Raw genomic sequence first — 18218 nt, 5'->3', positions numbered from 1 at the left:
TAAAAAGATTATGCACCAAGTAAAAAGAGGCTTGTGCCACTTAACAAAAAACACCTTTCAGCAAATGGCTCTGTGCTTTCAGAATGTGCTTTCAGAAAAAATGTTCTACCTTCAAACCAAGCTGACTCATGGACAGTTGACCTTCTTTGCCTTCAGAACTGCCTTAATCCTTTGCCATATATTCAACAAGGTTCTGGAAACATTCTTCAGAAACTTTGGTCCATATTAACATGATTGCATCACACAGTTGCTGCAGATTTGTCGGCTGCACATCCATGATGCGAATCTCCCGTTCCACCACATCCTCTATTGGATTGAGATCTGGTGACTGTGGAGGCCGTTTGAGCACAGTGAACTCATTTTCATGTTCAAGAAACCTGTCTGAGGATTTGCGCTTAATGACATGGCACGTTATCCTGCTGGAAGTAGTCATCAGAAGATGGTACACTGTGGTCATAAAGGGATGGACATGGTCAGCAACAATACTCAGGTGGGCTGTGGTGATGCTCACTTGGTACTAATGGGCCCAAAGTGTGCCAGGAAAATACCCCCTCCACCATTACACCACCACCACCAACCTGAACCGTTGATACAAGGCAGGATGGATCCATGCTTTCATGTTGTTGACACCAAATTCTGACCCGACCATCCGAATGTCGCAGCAGAAATGGAGACTCATCAGACCAGGCAACGTTTTTCCTTCTTCTGTTGTCCAGTTTTGGTGAGCCTGCTGTAGCCCATCCGCCTCAAAGTTGGATCTGTTGTGCGTTCAAAGATGATTTTCTGCACACCTCGGTTGTAACAAGTGGTTATTTGAGTTTTCTGTTGTCTTTCTGTCAGCTCAAACCAGTCCGTCCAGTCTCCTCTGACCTCTGGCATCAACGAGGCATTTGCACCTACAGAACTGCTGCTCACTGGATATTTTCTCTATTTCAGACTGTTCTCTGTAAACCCTAGAGATGGTTGTGGGTGAAAATCCCAGTAGATTAGCAGTTTCTGAAATACTCAGACCAGCCCGTCTGGCACCAACAACAATGCCACGTTCAAAGTCACTTAAATCCCCTTTCTTCCCCGTTTTGATGCTGGTTTGAACTGCAGCAGATCATCCTGATCATGTCTACATGCCTGAATGCATTGAGTTGCTGCCATGTGGTTGGCTGATTTGCGTTAACGAGCAGTTGGACAGGTGTACCTAATAAAGAGCCTGTCAATAAAACTTGAGGATTTATTTATGTATTAACCGTTTTTGTTTCTCAATGTCTATTGAAACGCCTGTTTGTCTGGGAGTTTCTTATGACTGCTCACCTCCACACACAAATGTGTTACCTGGAACTTACTAGAAGCATTAAAATTGATAGGATTTGGATTTCAAACTGTAAATAGAAATAACAAGGTTAGAGTGTTCACTGCCTGTAATGTGCGTAGTTTAGAACATTAACATGAATATTTTATTTGCTCCTTCATTAGTTCCTTGAGGGTTGCTGTCTGCAAAACTATCATATCTAAATTGAACCAGTTACTGTATATTTTTGTGATGTTCTCTCAACATCATCTGGATATCTGATATGGTTTTGTTGTTCCAACTAAATTAAGTCGAGGTATGTTTTCCAGGTATCAAATTGTGGGATGGAATTTTTAAACCATCCTTTCTCCCGTCACCTCACCCCATCACTTTCCAAGGTCAGATGAATGATGACTGATAAAAGTCATTCCCTCCATCGTTAAGACCATATCATTTATTTGGACATGGAGTGCTGACCTTTCTTCAGGGCTATACAGAGGACTGTTCTAAAACTGTCAGAGTTCAAGGAGCACGAGGGCCACTGAAGCGGCCTCACCCCATCTGATAAATGGATTGGAAATAAGCTACCCAACAGCAGGGATGGGCCATTAATTTTAATCAAAGCTGATGTAAAAAGGCGATCAGAGCCACATGAGAATGTCAACAGCCCAGTGGGTGTGAACAGAGGTTTCCATGCTGCCACACACATCTACACCCGCATTACCACAGCTAGGATGCCCCTCTGTACCACAGGCCACTGGCAGCCTTACTGACATCACTCAGCTCTCTTTCTTCATCCTTGGCTGATGTTACCGCCTCACCTCCACTGACACCGCCACCCTCCATCTCCCTTCAATTCCCTTCCATGCCCCATTAGTTGAGCTTGGCTGGAGACAAAGAGGCAGGCCCTTGGAACTAGAATGACCTGGTCAGCCTGAGATTTAATGGAGAAATCAGGTGTTGTAGGGATAATGGCCAGAAGTCAAGGACAATGGCTGCAGCCTGCACAGGCAGGGGTCAAGCTTACGGAGGCTATAACGCCAACCTTGTCCTCTCGCTGTAATTTTTATAAAGGGTTGCCAAAACTGCAACCTGGAACGGAGCTCTGTCCCTCTGCTGCAGGTTTTCGTGCTATAATAGTAAATACTGGATGTGGAAGATGTGGTCGATTGTTTTACTGCACTTCCTGTACGTCTGTAATTGTGTCAATAGAAAAAGTGTATTTCAAGTAGATGTTGACAATCTGCGCTTTGTCTCATAGATGAAAACCAGCTGAGAAATATGGGCTACGACAAAACGCCTGATATCATCCTAGAAGTTCCAGTTGGTTAGTACTTGACATTTTCTTTTTTGTGAACAAATTTTTATTTCTTTTTTTCCTTTTTCTGAAAAAACAACATGGTGCATGTATATGATATTTTAACAAAAAAACACCAATACATAACAACAACAAATGAATAGATAAATGTAATAACAAAAAACAAATACAAAACAAACTTAAAAAAAAAAAAGTTCCAGTTGGTTCGTACTACATTTTCTAACTAAATGGGGTTTTTTTTTGTTATTTTTTTTTTCACTAAAAAGGAGAAAAGGGGGCTTCTGTGATAATGCTGTAGTTTTTGAATAAATACATGGAAATAAAAATAATTAGATTCATTTATTTTGTGTGCATTTGTGCATACTCTCCTCCTCCTGGACTTATTTGTGCAGATTGATTGATACAAGTTTTTTGAACGTTTTTGTTTTATAAAAAAGCTGTGGAGGGACACATTGTGCACTGGATAGAGAGCAAAGCCTCTTTCGGAGATGACCACAGCCATCGAACTTACCTCAATGAACAGTTCTGGAGCTACTGGAACAGGTCAGTGTTCTCTTTCATTTCTGATTTAATGCCTTTTATCTGAACCAGAAGTGATTAATTTCATCAGTTGAACTTTTCTTTTGTGGACTAAAAGCCACCATCAACTTTTTGTCAGTATTACAAAAGCAACTCGTATCTCTGTCCAGCTCTTACGACTTCCTGCATGATACAGGCTGCTTTAACCGCGGAAGTCCACATGGAACAGCTGTGCATTACACTACTTCCACATTCACTCGCGCTATTGAAGCCCTTCAGAGCCTGAATGGAAAGCCTGTGAGCTTGACAGCTTTGTAAAATACACACATTGTGTTGGAAGGGAAGCTGGAAAAGGAGTGATTAATGAATTGCTTATGCCTTCATGAGAACCTTTGGACAGGAACAGGCCTTTCTGGTGAGACGGCGATGTGCTTGTGTGCTTACTGACACACGTTTGTGAATGAAGAGCAGAAAATAAGATGATCAGTTTCTTTTCCACTGTTTTTCTACAGTCAGCTTTAAAAATGTGAATGTTAACATTTATTTGGAATTTTTTGATCAAAAGTGATACATTTGGCTTAAATTCCAACTAAAATCTCTGTTGAAAAGTGTCATCTATCACAATGGAGAGAAAGAAGAAATCCTAGACTCAGTGAAGGCTTCATTCCAGACTGAGGTAATCTGTCAGCTCTCTGCTGTCACACACAACCACACACAGATATTGAGAGAGGGGGTTGGTGGTTGCTTACACATGTTCCCCGCGTCCCTGCCTCCCTTGATACTGGGTCCCAGTACCTTAACACTGCCCAGATCCCCAGCGGCTGAGGTGGCCAGCTGGCATGGTGTGAGATGGATCTAGAGCCCCAGTTGGTTCCAGTCCTTGATGCCGTGTCCAGAAACCTGGCAGAGTGGAGTTGTTTTTATATTCTGAGTATTTGTTTTTGCTCCAGTAATTAACTAGGATCACATTTCTGGATCAGTTGAGTCCAAAAGAGTGCAAGAGAAGCTTTTTACATTAAATGTGTTTTCATATGTGCAGCTGTCTCTAAACCTGATACATTAAATTCACTCTAGGCTTGTAACAAATAAGACTGCTAAACACTTATTTCAGACATTTTCCTTTTGGAAATGACCAAAGTTACATTTTGTGTTATATTCTTTGACTGCCATAGTTTTGGAAAAGGCGTACTTACGGCTGGAAAGCTCGGTTTTGTTTAAAAAAAAAAAAAAAAAAAAAAAAAAAAATATATATATATATATATATATATATATATATATAATTATAAACTTTTTTTTCTTCTTACAAAACTATTGATTCAATCATTGATGTCAGAATGAGCTCATCAACTCCTCCAACTTGTGCTGAACTGTATGCTCATATGGTTAAAATTAGTACATGAAGGTTGAATTCTTCCACTAGTATTTTAGAATTGACCCCTGTCGTCTTTGGTTTTGGATGAAGATAAAATAACTGATCTATAATCAATGGTCATCTTGCACCTATTAGTTTACTTACAACATAATTGAATGTTTGGCATTAGTGAAACCCTTAGATATTTGCTTTTGGGCATTTATTGTCAATTTCCTTTCAAGTAACTGACAAAGTAGATCACATCATGTCAGACGAGACAAACACTGCATGTCAAAAAAAAAAAACAACAACTGCTGACCAAGCTTTTTCCAGCACCTCCTGTAAAGGTTAGTTTAAAATGTAATACTAATATTTAAAAGTGTCCTGTTTTTCAGACCTTGTGCACTACTCTCTAATTAAAGTTTGTGCACATTTGTAAGTGAATGAATTCATTCTTTATTTTGAGCAAAAAATAATAATAATGAGAAAGATAATATTGATAACAATGACAAGCTGTTCAGAAAGGAGTAAGGAGAAGCACAGCATATTTAACCCTACCCCTTCTCCAATAATTAATAATCATCTTTCAGTTCCTGCTGGAGTTTTACTATGATGAATAGTTTCTGTGTAGTTTCTGTAATAACAGTACATACATATACACACGCACACACAATTAAATGCTTTAATGGCGTCCTCTGTTCGCACCTGTTTGTATTTTAGACTACCCACAACTTATTTATCTTATAGTTGATATATAATAAAGACTGGTAAATGGTTACAAATCGTATTAATTAATATTCCACTGAGTTGTATTCATAATTGGTAAAAGTTTATCAATCAGTGTGGCACACACATGTGATTCTAGTAGGTTCAATTTAGTTTTGGATATAAACGCATGTAATACATTAAAATAATAATAACATATGCATGTTTGTGTGTATTTGTAAAAGATTGTGAATCAATGAACAATGCATTTGTATCAGAAAAACTAATAGAAATATGACAAGAAATTGTTGGAGTGTTGTTATTACTTTCTTCTCAATTTTGAGTTTGTTTTAGTTCATGAGACTGGCCCTGGAGGCCCAATTTTTTGGTGTTTTTGTTCATTGTTTCATTCCTCAAAGTCAAATTTCAGTCCTTGACTTGAAACTCTTCGGTTTTCTCTTTGATTGCCCTTGGAATAGCACCCGAGTCTTTGTAATTACCTCATTGCCCCTGATTGACATTTCCAGTGATTTGCTTATTTTTCATGAATTCCCTCTTTGCTTTAACTGAGCCGCTTCACCCATTGCTTGTGTTAATTGTTCTTCAGTTGCCCTCAAGCACTGCGGAGTAAGGACATGTTTTTGTAGACGGAAAGAAAGAAACATAACTAATTTTCCCTCCAAAGCCCTCACTAACTGCATTTATCATCCAAACAATAGTCTTGCCAACACACTAACCCCATAATGAACCCCTCTTCGGTGGAGTGAGGGGTAATGACGCTTCACCTAAAAATGCTCTCAAGAAAAAAAGAGAGAGGATGGAAAAAAAATGGAGAGAAAACAATCTTGTGCAGAATCAGACGGCACGTTCAGGCCCAGTGCCTGGATGAGATTGTGAGGCAGCAGCTATTGGTGTCTTCCAGCCATCAATCTTAGAAGGTGACGTTCCAGAGCCAGCCAGCCCTCTGCTCTGACGGATGTTCAGATAATTGAGTGATCCATCTCACCCAACTATCAGAGTTGCATAAAAATTATTCACCTGGTTGTGAATATTAAACACATAATGAGCCTCTTGTGTGTTTTAGGAGAAGTGGGTAAGGTTAAACACAGCATGTAATGAAATATGGACTCCTGTGTGGTATAACCTTAACAGTCCCTCCTTGATTATGGTGTACTTAAATCATTTATGGTTGGCAAGGTTTCTTCCATAGCTCTGTTGGCAGCAGATGAGGTTCTCCTCCTGTACTTTTCTGTCTGTCTTTTAGTCCGGGGTACATGCGTGTTGATTTCCTGATTATTTAACCAAAGAAAATAGGCATTCATTAAATTCTTTCAGTGATAAAAGCTGACAAACAAACCGATAAGTAAAAATGAATGCATAATGCTAAGCTCATCGTCAGCTTTCTCATTGTCAGTAACGGGACAGCAGGTATAATCGGAATACCTGCTGTCCTGGGGCCTTTGGTGTTGAATTGGTCAGTTGTATACGTCCAGATTTTTATAGTTTATACGGGTGCTGCATCTAAAAAATCTGAAAAAGCCAAAAGGAAGAGTGAGTAAGTAGGTCTGTTTCTTTAGGCATCAGTATGACCTGTAAAGATCTTAAGACATCAAAGTTGTTGCAAATGTAAAAAAATCACATTCTACTAAAAGTAAAAAAGATGGTACAAGTAGAAACAATTTCTGCAGGATTACTCTTAGTGCTAGTCCTGCTGTATAGAGGTGAGATGTTTTCCATAGTGATATCTGAATTTGAATTAATTAATTAAATTAATTTCCCTTTGGGGATGAATAAGTATTTCTTTTTTTATTTAATCTGAATTTGAATCTGTGGGGTAGGATGAGGATTAAATTGAATGAAGTGCAGTTTACAGGGAGAAGAGACGGAACAAGTATATATACTTTTTTGCAGTTACAAGACAGTGTATGTGGCAATCCGTCCATACAAGATTTTAAACCAATAACTGAATGTTACTTGAACTTTCTGTTGTAATATGTAAGTGTACAATAAATTTAATTTGAAAATTGTGAAACCGGTTAATGTTAAATGCTACTAAATGGTACCACGCTGCCAGCCACTGACGTACACTGGTGCACTTAACCAGTAGCAGTACAGGAATAACTACATATGTAAATCCCTGCAGCCCAAAAGGCTGTGTGGCCAGGTGTGTGCCGCATCGTGATGCTTCCTACTGGTGGTGGAGTGGAACTCGATAAGTACCAAATGCACAATAGTTATTTGTTTAAAACTTTAAACTTCACTCTGGAACAAAATTAGAAAAAAGGGGAAAAAAAAAAAAACATTGCTTGCTTTGAAATATCATTGTCAGGCTGTTGGTTATATTCATGGTTTTGGGTGTGGCTGAGCTTTCACAAGCAAAATATAACTGTGATGCTTCCTCTTTGATTAATAAAAGCATTTTCTATTCCTTTTGTTTAGTCTAAGCTTTTTTCACAGTCTCACTTTTTGTTTTCCTTTGCCATCCCCCCAATATTAATAAGCCACATTTAAAAGAGATTTTTGCAATGTTAAATTACCTGGCATTGTTTAGAATAGAATAGAATACTTTATTTTCTGTCCCAATGGTGACAGAAATTCCTCTTGGACAGGGCTCACAACCACATTCACACATTCCCATAAGGACACGTTACACGTTCAATTGTTTATTGAACTAAAGGGTAACTATAAAATGTATTAAGTTTTTGGTTGTTTTTTTTAACCTCACATGACATAATGATATAACTATCCCTGTCAAGCGATTAAAAAAAAACTAAATTGATCGATTAATTAATTAAGATTTCTAATTAATGAATCAGACTTGAACAGATGCAATCCTAGCCATTTACATCCACTTGGCAAGAACATTCGCCAGTTTCTCGGTCGGAGACGTGCGCATGCGCTGTGCTCCCCCTCTAGTCTAGTTTGGGAAGAGCGTTGCTGTGGCAACATCGTTGCTGCTAAAGTTAGCTGTGGCTGCGCTCGCGACCGGGTGTTTTGCGTTTATGTGACTAAACCTCAGATGCTTTGGTGGTCAGCAAAGTCCTTTCCACAAAGACATATCACTCTACCTTTATCAACGGTGCCATCGGGGGGTTTTAGAAAATGTATATTCCCCTTTCACTGGGCCGACAACTTTCACATCCTTCTCCATTTTCACCTCTCTTCTCGCTACTCACCGTTCCTCCCCCTACCAGCGTTGTTAAACACGCCCACACACAGGAACAGCCAATCAATGTCCACTTTCCGCCCCCAACAACTCAAGCATAAACACAGATTTCAAAATAAAGGCAACTTGCAAACAGAAAAAGTAAAGTTGGAGATTAAAAAATAGATTTAACGATTTAAAAAAAAAAAAAAAAAACGCGCTAAATATGCCTGTAATTAATTAATCGCAATCGACTCGCTAATTTGACACCCATAATTATAATTATTATATCAAAATAAACGTTTGAAGTAATACAAGTGGATTGAAACCTTGTTGCATTTCCTTATTTTCCTCCCCCCAACCAGACGCAACGTGCAGACTTTTGTTCAAATGAGCCTGGATGCCAGCTCAACCCCTCCCAAAGTAAATCAGCTGTGCAATTCATAAACTGCAAATGTGTCAGAGTTGAAAATGTTAGCACTCTTAATGGAGGCTTGAAAAGGTTAGATCTGATAAAAAGCTGTCAGCCAATGCACAAAACATGATTTATAGCTAAATAATGGGACAGTATGCCTCATTTCTCTGAAATGGGGGTTAAGGCTTTTTGCTTTGCCATTATACATGACCACTTAGAAATTTGTTGTGACTTGAACGCAAGCATGTGTATTATGTTTCTTGTTTGTTTTTTTGTAAATTTTAAAGGCACTGCTTGTTGTTGTGTAAATTTATAACCTCCTGTAATTACTGCGAGACAACTCTCATGCTCCAGAAGCATGAGTAGTATTGATCTGAATTCAAATCTTTCACTGTCCCTTTTGTTACATTTTTTTTTTAATGCACCAGAATCCTCTCCAAAAGTTTTGAAGACTCGTTACACTGCGTCTACATCATCACTAATCAGCTCTAAACACTCCAATAGATGGACAGAAGTAATTTTGTGTGATGTTTTGTATTAGTTAACACAACTGCAATTAGACAGATTCAGTTCTTTGTGAACTTTTCCAATTATGTCTAGAACATCGTGCTGTACGTTCTTATGATATTTCAGAATAATTGTCTAATAGTCCATCAGTTTTCTGACATCAAGTTAATTTTTTTTGATTCATGACATTCTGCATTGCTGTCTTTTTTTTAATGGATATGTCCATCATTTTTGTGGAACCTTCCAACGCAGTCATGACAAGAATGCTTAATTAGAGGACTTTAATCATAAGGTGTTGTAGACGGCCCTTCTTAAATTTATCCGATTGTGCCTTTAGCTTTAAAAAAGCTATAGGGACACACTGCTTTTATTGAATTTACAAGGGTAAGTTGCTGATAATCATGAGCTTTTCATGAACTGATCTTCAGCAGATGTGGAGACCTCTAAAACCTAACAGTTTGATTTTTATAGCAAACTGTGATTTTATAAACTGTCTGCAGTTTGCTGGTTTGGAGCGTTCATGCGAATGTTGACATAATGATGAGAAGAAAATGCCTAAGCTGCTGTCTTGAAGAACCAGTTGTTGCTACTCATCAAACTGGAGTGGTTAAAAATGGGCTGCGTTTATATAGTGTTATTCTAGTGCACTCAGAACAATTTGGCACGACAAGACCTCAATGGACCGAAGTAATGTCAAACAGAAGAACAAGCCAACATTCCTCTAATAAGAAATGTATAAAGTCACACAGGAAACGACTTCTTCAGGTTGTTGCTGATAAACGGGACGCTACAAGCTATTAATGGGGGTGCTTTTATCATTGCCCACATGTGTAAGAGGATTCATTGTAATGAAAAAACTACAGTTAAAAAAAGAAACTGAATTTTTATTAAGCTTTTACACAAAATTACGAATTAAAAGAGGGGTTACAAATCTTTGCACATGAATCTTGTGCCTACAATTTGTCAGCTTGTATGCTCCTGTGTCATGCGGTGGCAGGGTAAGAGTATTAAAAGCCTTAGTAGCGAGGACATCACAGAGCTAAAGTAGATCGGGGGTGTCATCTGAGAGAGGGTGCCCACAGGCTGCAGCCTCCGCTGATACAATGTGGCTGGACATTACAGGGCCATCCCCGAGGACAGGTACTGGCGCCTCTCGGTGACAATGTAACACCTCTAGGACCTGTGCCCTGTCACACATTACTCAGGTTCTTATCAAAGATATGCAAAGGAGAGACTAGGAAAAAATAGATAAATAAATACATGTCCGTAACAGTGTATCTCTTTTATAGAATACTCACTAAAATGAAGGGAACCCCAAAGTTGTCTGTTCACCTTCCAGCAGTAGTTGTTGGTTAGTAATCTTGATGAGGGGGTTAACATTATTTCTTTGTTTTTAAGTTTTATGTACCTAATGTAAATTCAAATTTTATTAGTTTTAGTTTTTCCCCAAAGCAATAATATTGAGTTTTGCTTATGAAGCTGCCTCTGACATCGCCCTTCTATTATATATAGTAATAGATGCCCCATGCGGCACAGGAGTGTGGCCTCTTTTTTTATTGTTTCCTTTGTTGTGACATCTTCCCATAGAATATTCCACAGCTAGAAAAACAGCTATGCACAGTGGTGGCTCCTTTAGGGTTTTGCGAGTGTTTGTTTTAGGGCACAGCGGCACACAGAAGTGCAAAGCTGGCCCCCAAAGCACGAGCAACTTGGAATATTAATAGCAAATGACAAGCTGGCGCTGATGCTTCAAGGATTTCATGCTTTTAAGGATGCACATTTGTGCGCATTGTTTAAGGCGTCTGGGGTGTAATCCGCACTCTCAGGTCTGCAGCAGCCTCAGGATTTAGCTCAGGTTAAGCCTCCATGTCTCCTATTTATATTAGTCCGATTGTATGCGTGCCTCATCCAAATTTGTCATTTACCATTGAGTGTAAGAGCAGCTTTGACGTGGCCGCTGTGTGTGTATAAACGAGGAGCGGGACAGACAGCGGCACCTCCGCCATACATACCCCTCCTCCTGTCTTTCTGCTGCCCGTGACACTGTGAGATGGAGAGGAAAGCCTCAAGTAAAATGAGGTGCAAGCATGTCTACTCCATGAATTCCTGTTTTGCTATGGAACTTTTTAAAGATGAGCATACATTTTTTTGTCAGCTTTCAGGATGTATGTCATCAGAGTTGCAGAGACACCCCCCCCCCCCCCCACCTCCACTCATTTTCTCACTCTTACTCCCTTTTCTTCCTCTTTTTCCTCTACATTGACCTTCTGGGTTTTATTTCAGGGAGAAGTAGGCAGCATTTATCAAACGCATGGCAAGAACCAGGAATGGAATTGAAAGTCTTCGTCTTGAGGTCAATTAAAAATTAAAAAAAACTCTGACTTCTAAAAGGTATTCTGGTTTACATTAACCTCAGTCTGACATTAAGCTGCACAGTGGTATTTTGGAGTCGGGGCTGTGCATCACAGAAAGGCAATGCCCACTTCTCCTTCTGAACATAGTCACAGCTGTAGAAATTTAACAGCATAATGGACTTGTAATCATTTATATACAAATGCTGTCCTCGTGCATTTCCTTTTCATGAATAGTTATATAAACAAATAGGGAGGAAGCCAAGAATCACAAGACAAGACTTCCGATGTGCTCTGAAGGGAAGCTTCCGACAAAAATGATGTGGGGATGTCAGAGGTGAATAAAAACTGCTGAGAAAAGTAAGTGAATGAAATGGCGAGAAAATGGAAAAAGAAAGCATTTCTTTCTTTTCTGTTAAACATAGATAGGGAAATGAAAGCATGGGAAGTTTTTAACAGCTTTTTGGGGTGAGAGTTGCCTTTTTTTTTATTCATTTATTTATTAATTACTTTGGCTTGTCCTTGATTATATTCTATTTTTGTTCAAGCTATTTCAAATGTGAAGATTTTTATATGCCACAGTTCATTGGATCTTTGTACACAATTTATGGGAAGCTTTGATTTAGATGTTGGTCTGCAATGCATCTGTGTTTGTAGGCACAAAAACAGTAAACAGAGCAAAAATAAAAAGAATATTTTTAAACAAGGGCAACCAAGGAAACAATGCTTCATATTTCTGGCTTTGTGTTTAAAGAGCAGCTCTGTGTGTACCAGATAATGTGCTGGTACTCGCGGTCTGTGGAGGCCCATCAGTCACTGTGTGAAGCTGGTTGCTTGTGATAAGTGGTTCCTTACAGATAACCTAGACGGTAGGCTTCTTTTTATAGGTCCACTGTCCCTCACATAACCTTTTTTTTTTTTTTTTTTTTAGCTTGTCCTTTTCCTACTCGACTCATTTTTACTTCCTTTTCCCTTCGATGACTTTTAGCTTGTTGTTGTTGCTTTCAGACTTTTGTTTTGCATTTACATGTTTGGTCATTTCAATCAGAATAAACTGGCTGGTTATAATTTTATTTGCCTGCATGTAAACCCACATACACAGTGAATGAAAACGCAGATTAGACTGGCATATACACACGTTTATTTCATTCATTCATCCTTCTTTTCCCATCTTTGTTCCCAGGCACTCCTCTACCTCTCCCGTCTCTGGTATGAGTTTCACATCTCTCGGTGGTCTGATTGCCTGATATCTTATATATCTCTGCCTGCTTCTCCTTTAATGGAAGTGTGTAATCAAAGACACATGAGGAGCCCATATCTAAGTACTGACCTTCTGATTTTGCTCACCGGTTCTAAAGGGAATGTACACTTTCCATTAAGTCAACAGATTTGTCTCTGCGAACTCTGTCAGATCTACAGACCATTAGAAGAAAAATGCACCGGGCGGGTAGAGTCCAATAAAGAATTCCTAAAATAACACCGTCTTTGTCCAGCTTAGTCATTTTCTGCATAATAGTTTAATGAGTTTCGAGAAGCAAACTTTGAGGGCCGAAGGAGTTAACAAACTCATCGTATGATCCAAATTCCAACATTGTCTGATGTCGATGTAATGTTTCATCATAAGCGGGAAGTTGAAACGGACGCAACCCAATCCCTTTCCTTTGGACTGATGCAAGATAACAGGAGCAGACATCTCTGAGCGAGTGAAATATAAACTCTTCAGACTTTGGGGCTGTGACCCGGCCCCTTTGAACGGTCGCCACAGAAATGTCCGAAAAATCGTATCTCTCATTTTGAGCGATATCTCCATCAGCTGGCACATTTACGCGGGAACCCTCCTCCATGTAAAACTAAGAACATGTCTCTTAAGTGACGGGTCTGTACTTTAAATGACCACTCTTATTTGTTTTGTGGAGGGGGGGGGGGGGTTGTAACGGGTGTCTGTGTGTCATGGGTTAGGAGGGAATGGGCAGGACAGAGCTGTCTGGTGAAAGGCCTCTGATAGAAAGTGCCACTTCTATTTGGGCGCAGCTGCAGCCAAGCCTGGCCTGGCTCATTGTCCGACCCGACACTTCACATTCTCTTCTCCTGCCACCCGAATGGATGTGAAAATGATATTAACTTCAGACAGAGTTTTGGCTTGACCACTTGTACTCCCTTCCTCTTTTTTTAAAGATTGTTTTATCAGAACGGACAACTGTCTCAGTCGCACTGTGCATTATTTTGTTTTTTGACTTCTCGTCTTCTTCTTTCAAAGACTTGGACTTCAAATTGATTGCAAGTCAAAGTTTTGATGACAGTATACCCTTCCAAAAGAAATATTGCATCTATTCAGGCTGTCATGCACTATTAATTTTCTTCTTGCTGTACCTTTTATATTATTTTTCCATTGGATGGACCCTCCTAATTTGGTGATGAGCGAATTTAAGAATTTGATTAACTTCATCCTCAGAGGTGATGACAGCCTCTGCCTCCTACAGTCCCTGCTAAAGATGGTGGTTAGAGCAAAGACTACTGGCTCTGTTTTAGATATCCGTTGTGGCTCGAATTAGAAAGTGGATAAATGCTCTGAATAATGATCAGAAAACATTTAGCTTCCACTGCCCGGGTGAAAGAAAACACACTTGAGTAAAACTTTGAACTATTCCCTCTGTTTCTTTTTTTTCTTCTTCCATCTCCCCAGTCATTTTGTTTTCAAATCATAGCTCTGAGTTCATGGGAAACTCTCTCTGAGGTTACCTGCTCCCCTCGAAAGTGCTGGAAAAAAAGATTATGTCGACAGGAATGTTTTTTCAGTTAGTTGAAATATCACTAACCTTGTCAAGTGTCATATTTGAATGAGAAAGCAAACATATTTTAATCAGAGTTTTAAAGGCAGGTCTTTTCAGAGCTTGACTCCGAGAGAACAGGGTCAGCTAATTGCAATGCTTGATGTCATGTTTGGTCTCCCTCTCCCCGTCTTGACTGCTTAGACGCATGCTCTCTCTTTCTCTCTCTCGCTCCACTCTCTATATCTTTCTTCATGTCACGCCCCCACTCAAATGAAAAACTACTAAAAAGTCTGCAGTTCTCAGTCCTCCATAATCTTCATAAAGTATTTGCCTTTACTTCCTGCCAGCCCTCCGTTTCAACTCCAACCTCTCACCTCTCTCTGTGTGCATCTCTGAAAGTTTGGCGGCTCCACACATACTGAGCAGCACAGAAATTTAAGTATCCTATTCATAATTTTGCTATGCAGTGGATATGCCAGCAAAGCATGAAAAAGGACTCTTATCAGTATTTTGTCCTCATCTTCTTCTTATTATTCTTTAAGAAATATGATCTCTATTACGACTGCAGATATTAGCAAAGATCTCCCGCCGTCATGTAACAGGTTAATCTTCCAAACTTAGAGTCTCAGTTCTCTTGCGTTCTCATAATTACTGTTTAACAGCAGCAGGGGAGGGAGTAAAGGGATACACGTTGTAAATTATGTTTGACAAGGTGGGGTTGGTAGTTTTGTTGTAGCTTGTCTTTAGTTATTACTCATACTTCCTCTTGGCATAGATAAGGTCTGCTGGTGAACATACCAAGGTGAGCACTGGCTTAGGCCCCTTATCGCCAGCATTGATTTAGGGCAAGAGCCCAGTGACAGAGGTCATTGTGTAGTAAAGCTATCCATCATTCAGGTTTGATTTCTGCTTAGACCTGTCTCCAGGTTGTCTACACAAAGGCTGGCAACCCAGAGGGAGGCCCTGGGAGGGCTGAGCTATTGGGGTTGAGGCGTAGTGGGATTAAGGAGCTCTGGGTAATTCCCCCTGTGTGTAGATGTTGAAAGACATTTAAAAAAGATATTTTGCTTTGACTCTTATTTAAGGATAAAATGTATGTATAATTTAAAAGTCAAGTTTCAATTCAATTTAATGTGTTTTTATCGTGACAGTTCACAACAAAAGACAACTCGTTGCACTTTACGTAAAAAGTAAACAAGTTCAGTGCAGTCCAATTAAATACAGCCCTTTTTTTTTGTTTTTTTTCTCCAAACTTCTCTTTATTGAGGTTCTGACAGCATTACAAGTATATCAGTTCAGCACTTTTATAGAACCACTTTTTTTTTTTTTTTTTCCTCCCCAAAATTGAACATTTTAATGGGAGAACACAACTCAGCAGGACACACTAAACAGACATAATACCCCAGTAAGGAAAACAAAAAAAAAAAAAAACAAAACAAAACAAAAAGTACAGCCCTTTTTTTTTTTTTTTTAAATACAAAAATTTCCACCATTTGCTGACTGTCATTTCTGTGCCGTTTGTTTTTGTGGTACGTGTTTAAACTCCAATTTAAAATTCAAAGTGGTTCTCAGCCTTTGGTAAATAAATTTTGAAATTGGACAGACAGGAGATGGGTGGGTTTTTTCCTCCCTTTGCAAGGGTGTTTTCTCAGATGACTGAAGATGGATATTTAGTGCTGATAATGATTTTTATGGCCTTCATAGCTAGACTGGTAAGTTTTCGCTTAGATGTTTTTTTCTGTTTTGGCATCAAAGCAGGGACCTCATTCTTTCAGATATTCTCTGAGTCATGTAGTCAGTTTGCCATGATAATTTTTTTGCTGCACTTTGAACTTCTGCAAGCGTTCGAAGCGGGCAAATATTCTCCTGAAGTGCTTGCATGTAAATGCATAGATACTGGCTTTGCTGAATTCTGGGGAGAAAGATACTCTTGCAGAAAATAAAGGTTTTTGTAGTTGCTGAAATATCTAGCAGGACTGGTGGGGTTGCTCAAGTTAACCTTCCAGAGGATAGCTTAAGTAGCTAATTACACTTCAGTCTATAATCAAACCCATGTCAGGTTCTCTGAGAACCTGGATTTGTATGGTGGATTTCACTTCAATACAGCAGCAGCTTAAACATTTTATGGTTCTCTCCTCAAATTAAAGTTTTTTTCCCCCTCCCCGCAATCCCCTCTAAAATATGTCATATCCCATTACACAAATTTGGATATGGTAAATTAGCAAGGAGAGTGCTTAGGCTATGAATATGCTGACATTCTTTTTTTCTTCTACATGTAGGGAGTTAGCTTGCTCGGGGTTGAGAGAGTGTTTGCCTCTAAAAAGTTGTCTTGAATTTTCTCCCCTCAGAAAATGATGTGTTTTTGCAATTCAAATATTTGCTCATTCTCTTCTCCATTGCAAAGCTCCCTTTGAAGCGGAAGAGTTCTATCAGGACCAATGACAGCGTGAGTGTGCAGCGTGACAGCGCAATAGGCAGGGCTGGACTATTTCTAACTGCATATTTAAATAGCAAGGAAATCCAGAATCAAAAATGTATGCAAATGAGGGCATGTTTTGCATGCTGATATTTTTACTATTTGGAGCTTGCATATTCAGGTGGTGCTCCATATGTGACTAGCTGCAGCTACATTAATCAGAATAACTTCATGTCTTCAGCTGCAAATCCTTGATCTTCATCTAAAAACATTCCTGGAGGTGAAAGGCCTGCAGTGTGGTAAATTTTAATGAAAACATTTCTTAATGTTTATTTACATTTCAAGTGGAAAAACATAAAGGCACATGGTTTTATAGGAAATCAAGAAATGTTTGATGCTTCATTATTCACATTATTTTATTACATTATTATGGAAGAGTGACTTCAAGGCATTAATATTTGAAACATTTATTTATACACACAAGTGATTTGCCATCCATTATGTATCAGTATAATGAACAATGAATGTAAAAACATCTACAAGTTTAATTTAAAGTATTTTTTTCTTTCATTTAGTTAAACTTTTAGACTTTGCTTATTATGTTGGGGTTATACAACAATTTTTCTAGGCGCTTTGGGAAATATGTGTAGCTGTTCATGCAATGAGCTACATATCAAGACAGCTACAAAATGGGCCTGATGCCTGTCTACTCTTCAAAAAGGTAAAGAAAATACAGTATAAAACAATTAATTGAATTGTCGTCTGTATGAACAGTTCTTGCTCTCTGCACCCTATAATTCCACCCTTCCCCCCCTCCCCCCTCATCCCCACACCACATTGCATGTCTTTTTTTTTTTCTAAACAGCAATTAATCTCATTTTTAGTCCAATTTCCAGCCCTCTGCTAGTGTCAGAGCGAGTCCCCTGTTTTGTTCCTATTTGGCTTGGTTCCTCTGCATAGTCATTAAGGGCCCAATTAATGTCACCCTTTAGCTGAAGAGTGCTCATTTTTATTGGGGAGCTGACAGTCACCGCCATGAGTGCCGCAGTGTAATATTCATTAATTGCCCCGTAACACTGGTAATTACCAGTTCTTCAAGCCTCTCAGTAAACTGTCATGCCCAGACACGACTGCTTTGAAATAGATTACTCATTAGAGGGACCTGCCCTGTTTTCCAATGGGGGCTCACTGGCTTGGCATAAAGACGAAAAAAAATCTGGTGCTTGAACAAATAGTTGCCAGGAGCAATTTCCTATTACAACTTCCCTGTGACGGCTTTTCTCTTTGCTCCCGTCTTTTTTTTTTTCTTTCTCTACTCATGATGGTTTTTCCGCTGTCACTTGAGGTGAGGATCAGAAGTAGAGTTAGAGGTCCATCACAGATCATGATGATTGTAGATGGTTTGTCTTCTTGTCACCTTTTGACTCGTGGCCCAGAG

At 39.2% G+C, this 18218-nt stretch overlaps 1 protein-coding gene across 1 annotated transcript in view; it reads left to right on the top strand.

Moving 5' to 3' along the window:
• Nucleotides 1-18218, top strand: part of cdin1 (CDAN1 interacting nuclease 1) — a 59931-nt gene that overhangs the window by 25247 nt on the left and 16466 nt on the right. Inside the window, exons 10-11 of the mRNA XM_061743235.1 lie at nucleotides 2544-2609; nucleotides 3038-3143. Of these exons, the coding sequence (XP_061599219.1) occupies nucleotides 2544-2609; nucleotides 3038-3143 (172 nt within the window). The remainder of the gene's footprint in view (nucleotides 1-2543; nucleotides 2610-3037; nucleotides 3144-18218) is intronic.

Source organism: Cololabis saira, chromosome 16 (assembly GCF_033807715.1).
Source record: "Cololabis saira isolate AMF1-May2022 chromosome 16, fColSai1.1, whole genome shotgun sequence".
In the NCBI taxonomy this organism is placed as follows: domain Eukaryota; kingdom Metazoa; phylum Chordata; class Actinopteri; order Beloniformes; family Belonidae; genus Cololabis; species Cololabis saira.
This window is presented reverse-complemented; position numbering and strand designations above follow the sequence as displayed.